The sequence below is a fragment of the Gekko japonicus genome, unplaced genomic scaffold (assembly GCF_001447785.1).
Source record: "Gekko japonicus isolate JY-2015 unplaced genomic scaffold, Gekko_japonicus_V1.1 scaffold3925, whole genome shotgun sequence".
Lineage (NCBI taxonomy): Eukaryota > Metazoa > Chordata > Lepidosauria > Squamata > Gekkonidae > Gekko > Gekko japonicus.
Window position 1 is genome coordinate 46,267 of NW_015176090.1, and position 7,145 is coordinate 53,411.

The 7,145-nt window shown below is 52.0% G+C and overlaps 1 protein-coding gene across 1 annotated transcript in view; it reads right to left on the reverse strand.

Annotated features, from left to right (window-relative positions):
• Positions 1-7,145, reverse strand: part of LOC107123492 (zinc finger protein 239-like) — a 34,182-nt gene that overhangs the window by 5,307 nt on the left and 21,730 nt on the right. Inside the window, exons 2-3 of the mRNA XM_015426745.1 lie at positions 5,624-5,707; positions 4,892-5,006 (exon numbers count right to left, since the gene is read on the reverse strand). Of these exons, the coding sequence (XP_015282231.1) occupies positions 4,892-5,006; positions 5,624-5,707 (199 nt within the window). The remainder of the gene's footprint in view (positions 1-4,891; positions 5,007-5,623; positions 5,708-7,145) is intronic.

Below are 7,145 nucleotides of genomic sequence, written 5' to 3' on the forward strand. Positions count from 1 at the left end.
TGTGGGGCAGATCTTCTTATTCCCCCCCCCCCCATAGCTAGCAATCCAAAACAGTCCAGTGGAGCCTGAGTGGTGGGTGTTGCCTTCTGACACACTTCCGGTGATGTCAGGGGGTGTGGCATATGCAAATAAGTTATGCTAGTGAGTTATGCTAATGAGCTCCTGCACCTCTTGTTCTATGAAATGACCCCTGCATGTATTCGATGGGACACTTAGCTTTACTTGTTTTTCTGTTGCTGAGCGGCAGAAACTGTAACGTTTAGGGATGTCTTGTCTTTACAGCCGCCCTGAGCCTGCTTCGGCGGTGAGGGTGGGGTATAAACAGAACAAACAAATCAATAAATTACGCCCGTAATAAACCTTTATATAATTTTAAAAGGGCCTTTTTTTACTTGTGTGCAGTCTCCCCGTGAAGTCACCGAACTGAGTGCTTCTCAGGTACAGTGGCCCAGGAGGACCCAGGCTTGGGTCGATGACAGGGTCATTTCCAGATCACAGGCAGAGCGGATGTTGGTTGTCCCATCCGGGGTCATTTCCTGCGGGAGCGCACAGGAGCGGAGCTCCGGCAGTAAGGAGCCCAGAGGACGGGCACATGCAACAAGCCCCGCCCCCTGCTCCCAGCAGCCCTCAGTCGGGCCACGAGGAGCAAGAAGCAGCCAGGTAAGTTGCAGAGCCCCCCTGCGGTCCGCCTTCAGGTACAAGCTCTCCCTCCTCTGTGAGGGCAGATCCGGGGTCCCCCCCCCATAGCTAGCAATCCAAAACAGCCCAGTGGCACCTTTAAGACCCAAGTTTTATTCAGGTACAAGCTCTCCCTCCTCTGCGAGAGCAGACCTGCGCGTCCCCCCCCATAGCTAGCAATCCAAAACAGCCCAGTGGCACCTTTAAGACCCAAGTTTTATTCAGGTACAAGCTCTCTCTCCTCTGTGACGGCAGATCTGCACATTCCGCCCCATCCCCAATAGCTAGCAATCCAAAACAGTCCAGTGGCACCTTTAAGACAAAGTTTTATTCAGGTACAAGCTCTCTCTCATCTGTGAGGACAGATCTGCACGTCTCCCCCCCCCAATAGCTAACAATCCAAAACAGTCCAGTGGAGCCTGACCGGTGGGTGTTGCCTTCTGACACACTTCCAGTGATGTCAGGGGGTGTGGCATATGCAAATAAGTTATGCTAGTGAGTTATGCTAATGAGCTCCTGCACTTCTTTTTCTACAAAACGACCCCTGGTCCCATCCAGGGGGAAGGGTGTGTGGTAAAGGCTGGCAACAGAGCAATGAGGATCAGGCCCCTTCCAGAGTCTTTCTGAGGGTCTCTCGTCCCCACCTTTGCCTCAGGCCAGGACACCTCCTCTGGCTTGGGTGATGGCCATCACTGTGGCCTCAGTTGCCCCTGGGCAAGTAGCCGGACAGACATCAAAACAATGTGTTGCTGTTCAACAATTTGATTCACAGCTCATCCCAATGGCAGAAATTCACACCTTGGGCACCCATGGAAGACCCTTACCCAGAGAGGCCACGGTCCCGTAGTTCTCCAGCATGACTTCTCGGTAGAGAGCTCTCTGGCCCGGATCCAGCAGGGCCCACTCCGCCTCGGTGAAATACACAGCCACCTCCTCGAAGGAAAATGGAGACTGAAAGGAAAAGCAGATTCCCTCGTCAGAGATCACGTCAAGTCAAGCAGAGACGGCACCCTGGAAGGAAGTAGTCTGGGAGGGGACAGGATGTCAGACTTGGGATGGGTAAAGGGAGTGGCGTTCAGAGCCTCTCTCGCCCAGACACCTTGTAGAGACTGCAGAAGCAAAAGCCCCCCTGAGAAAAGAGGGGGAACCCAGGCCGTGCCCCGCTCAGATCCCCTACCTGGACAGGAGGGGCAGCAGCCGTTTCTACCCCTACAGAAAGACGACGGCTCAACTGCATCTCTCCACTGCCTGTTAGGAAGAGAAAGGAGGAAGGAAGGGTGTTTGTTGCGACTTCCTATTCCATTTGATCGTTTCTTCCCTGCTTCACGCACCCCCTTCCCAGAAGTTTGAAACTTCACCCAATGTACATTCAACACAGTCTTTTACACTTTTTACTAAATTCTGGGAGAGGCAGAAGAGAAGCACCATGTACCCATGAGCTACGGGAGTCATAAATGCTGCCAACGTATTTCAGACCTCTCTGAGACTCAAAAGGTGCCCCTGTGAACTCTGGAGCTCCAAAGGCTACAGTCTCCCTGCTGGATCGGACCAAAAGCCCAGAGAATCCCAGTCTCCTTCCGGCTCAGCCCTCTCATGCGCCCCTGAGTCCGGGCTGGCAGGGGAAACAGAGGGGGGGTGTAGAATCGATCACGATCACATTCGGGCCCAAATCCAGACGTGACTGGTGCACATCTGGAACGTCTAGGGCAAGGGTGGCCAAACCGCAACCTTTATATATTTTTTAAAAAAGAAGAAGAGAAGAGATTGGATTTATACCCCGCCCTTCACTCAGAGTCTCAGAGCGGCTGACAAACTCCTTTCCCTTCCCCTCCCCACAACAGACACCCTGTGAGGTGGGTGGGGCTGAGAGAGCTCTTGAGAGAAACGGCTCTTTTTCAAGGACAGCTCTTATCAGAAGTACGGCTTGCCCAAGGTCATCTAGCCTGTGCAAGTGGAGGAGTGGGGAATCAAACCCGGTTCTCCCAGATTAGAGTCAACGCACTTAACCACTACACCAAACTGGAAGGAAGGTGAGATGCGAAGACTTTAATTAATTGGAGGAACTGACAGATGACATGCAAAGAGTGCTTGTGAATGGTTCCTCATCCTCTTGGAGACGAGGGACAAGTGGAGTGCATCAGCAATGCGCCCTCTAAGCCACGGAGTCTTGTGAGCAAAAATTCGACTTTGTCAGCTACTGGCATTAAAGTTGTGAGCGAGCGATTCGGCTACTGCATAAGTTAGTTTGCACTGGAGCCCTCCTTCCTGAGCCAAGACAAAAATGTGTGAGCCGGAGGCTAAAAAACTGCGAGCTAGCTCACACTAACTCAGCTTAGAGGGAACACTGGGACCTGTTTTGTTCCACATCTTCATAAATGATTTGGATGAAGGAATAGAGGGGATGCTTATAAATTTGCAGATGATACTAAATTGAGAGGGGTAACAAATACGATAGAAGGCAGAGTCAGGATACTGGGCCATCCTAACAAGCTGGAAAACTGGGCTAAAAAAATGAATTTCAACGGAGATAAATATAAAGTTCTGCATATAGGTAGGAAAAATCAAATGCATAATTATAGGATGGGGGAGACTTGTCTTGGCAGTAGGATCCAGGGGTCTTGGTAGACCACAAAATGAACATGAGTCAGCAGTGTGATGGTGGTAGCTAAAAAGGCAAATGCAATTTTGGGCTGTATCAACAGAGATAGAGTGTCCAGATCACGTGAAGTGATGATATCACTTTACTCTGCTGTGGTTAGACCTCACCTAGAGTATCGTGATCAGTTTTGGGCCCCACAATTTAAGAAGGATATAGACAAGCTGGAACGTGTCCAGAGAAGAAGAAGAAGAAGAGATTGGGTTTATACCCCGCCCTTCACTTGGAGTCTCAGAGCGGCTTACAAACTCCTTTCCCTTCCCCTCCCCACAACAGACACCCTGTGAGGTGGGTGGGGCTGAGAGAACTCTGACAGGAACTGCTCTTTTTCAAGGACAGCTGTGCCAGAGCTTGTGACTGACCCAAGGTCACATCAGCAGGTGCAAGTGGAGGAGTGGGGAATCAAACCCGGTTCTCCCAGATTAGAGTCCGCGCACATAACCACTACACCAAACTGAGGAAAGTAACAAAGATGGTGAGGGGTCTGGAGACCAAGCCCTTTGAAGAACGGTTGAAGGAGCTGGGTATATTTAGTCTGGAAAGGAGACAACTAAGAGCTGATATGACAACCATCTTCAAGGACTTGAAGGGCTGTCATATAGAGGATGGTACGGAGTTGGTTTTTTTGTTGTCCCAGAAGGTCAGCCCAGAACCAACGGGTGGAAATTAAATCAGAAGTGTTTTCAGCTAAACATTAGGAAGAACTTCCTGACAGTTAGATCGGTTCACCAGTTTGGTGTAGTGGTGAAGTGTGCGGACTCTAATCTGGGAGAACCGGGTTTGATTCCCCACTCCTCCGCTTGCACCTGCTGATGTGACCTTGGGTCAGTCACAAGCTCTGGCACAGCTGTCCTTGAAAAAGAGCAGTTTGTGACAGAGTTCTCTCAGCCCCACCCACCTCACAGGGTGTCTGTTGTGGGGAGGGGAGGGGAAAGGAGTTTGTAAGCCGCTCTGAGACTCCAAGTGAAGGGCGGGGTATAAATCCAATCTCTTCTTCTTCTTCTTCTTCAGTGGAACAGGCTTCCTCGGGAGGTGGTGGGCTCTCCTTCTCTGGAGGTTTTCAAACGGAAGCTAGACAGCCATCTGACAACAATGCTGATTTTGTGAACTTAGGCAGATCAAGAGAGGGAGGACAGGAAGGGTAGCTTCAGTGCTTAGTTCTTGTGGCCCTTTCTTACACGCCCAGGGAAATGCTGATTGACACTTTGGGGTCAGGAAGCAATTTTTCTCCAGGCCGGTTTGGCCAGGGATACGGAGGGTTTTTTTTTTCATCTTCTGGGTATGGAACAGCGCTCACTGGGGGTGTGTGGGGGATTTGTGAATTTCCTACATTGTGTGGGGGGTTGGACTAGATGATCTTGGAGACCCCTTCCAACTCTATGATTCTATGAACTGCCCTCCACGAATTTATCTAATCCCCTTCGAGAGGCATCACAGTTAGTGGACACTGAATGCTGTGTGTTAAGGGAAGAAGTATTTCATTCTTTTCCTGACCTGAACTCCCCACCCATCAAAATCACGCGGGTGCCCCAATCGCATCCAGGAACAAGTCCTTACCACAGGAGAGGGCATCTTGGGCACGCTCCTGGTCCTGCGCGCTCTGCCCTTGCTCCAAGGAAGCTCCTTCCGCCTCAGGGAATGCAACTTCTTTCTTTACGCATGGTGTCCCCATCTGAAGCAGCAGCAAGGGAGAGGGGTAAGAGATGGAATGGAAAACAGACCAAGGAATGGATCTTTCCCCACTCCCAGAGTCCGTACCCTTCCATTAGCAGACCTGGTGAGTTATCTGGAGGGATAAGAAATTCTCTAGTACATACCTGGAGAAAAACCCCTCACCTGTTCTGCCTGCCTCTTCTCCTCTGCCTTACTCAGAAGGAATCCTTCCGCCAGGGCCACCGCCTGGGAACTGGTCTCCGGCCCACATCCTCTGACCCAGCCCTGCATTTCCTGGGGCAGGAGAGTCAGGAACTGCTCCAGGATCACCAGGTCCAGGATCTGCTTCTTGGTGTGCTTCTCCGGCTTCAGCCACTGGCTGCAAAGTCCATGGAGCTGGCTGCAAACCTCCCGGGGCCCAGCAGCCTCGTGGTAGCGGAACTGCCGGAAGCGTCGGCGATGGACATCTGAGATTGCAGTGTGCTGATAACAGATATCTAGCCCCGGCCCCGAGCTTTCCCAGAATTCAACACCACTCCCCGCTTGGGTGAGATGGGGACCTTTCCTTGTTGTCCTGCCAGTTCCAGGTCCTTCTGGGTCCTGCTCTTCCATCTCCTGCCCCTTCTATTGAGATACCTCCATCTGTGAAACGATGCCTGAATTCACTTGCCTGTGAAGACAGGCTTCTCTCTGGTGGGAAGGAGACACACAGACAGTCACCTGGAAAAGAGAAGATAATGGAGATACATCAGTGAACATCACACACCTTCGTATGCTCAGGAGACACATGAGAATCGCCCCGGTGGATCAGAACAAAAGGGCTTTTGTGGCTTGTGAACCAGAGTTAATAACATTTTTCTATATTACAAAGCATGCTATTTTAGATTTGCCTCCATGGTTCTTGGGGAACGTTAAATGTCTCTGTTTGGCTCTTTAAGGATGTTAACAAGCTAAGCCTCTCATTACCTTGGCTCGGTCTGTCCTGGGGCTAATTCTTAAGGGAAACCCAAAAAGGACAAGAGCAGGGGTAATTTCCTCTGGGAGCGCACAGGAGCGGAGCTCCGGCAGTAAGGAGCCCAGGGGGCGGGCACATGCAACAAGCCCTGCCCCCTGCTCCCAGCAGCCCTCAGTTGGGCCATGAGGAGCAAGAAGCAGCTAGGTAAGTTGCAGAGCCCCCCCCCCCGCCCGCCTTCCTGAACCTGAATAAAACTTGGTCTTAAAGGTGCAACTGGACTGCTTTGGATTGCTAGCTATTGGGGGGGGGGCGTGCAGATCTGTCCCCGCAGAGGAGGGAGAGCTTGTACCTGAATAAAACTTGGTCTTAAAGGTGCCACTGGACTGTTTTGGATTGCTAGCTATTGGGGGGGGGGGGGAAACGTGCAGATCTGTCCTCGCAGAGGAGGGAGAGCTTGTACCTGAATAAAATTTGGTCTCAAAGGTGCCACTGGACTGTTTTGGGCCAGGGGGCTCTGCCACTTACCTGGCTGGTTCTTGCTCTGACTGAGGGCTGTTGTGGGAGCAGGGGGTGGAGCTTGTTGCATGTGCCCGCCCCCCTGGGCTCTTTACTGCCGGAGCTCTGCTTCTGTGCCCTCCTGCAGGAAATGACCCCTGCTGATACCAGGGGGTGCAGGCACATCAGCATGAACTCCCCCCTGCCTATCAGAGGGGAGTTGCCTCTTGCTGTGATGGTTGGGTGTTTCTCTGATCTTTGCTGGCATTGCTCTCTGCCCCTTCACAACCGATTTTTAAAAAAGATCTCCCTGCCCTCTGCTTGGACCCCAGCTGGCATCCCCGGCCCCACAACTGGGAACACATCTGGGTCTCCGGATGGGGCCCGCGGTCGATTGCCAGTGCAGGCGGGAGCTCCCTTCCCCCAAAGCCCCCCTTTTTTACTCCTCCAACCGGGAAAAGGGCCTGCTTCTTGTTTGTTTGCTTGCAAATTGAGATGACCAGCAACACGAATCTCGAAGATTCATACATTTAACCTTTCTGGTACCGGGAGGCATTATCCGATCCCACCCACCCCCCAATCCCGCTTACAGGGAGGTGCAAAACTGGTGCCTTCCAGGGGCTAGCGACCTCCCGGTGGGGCCTGAAGTTCTTCCAGAATTACGACCGGCCTCCAGCAGACAGAAATAGGTGCCCCTGGAGAAAATGG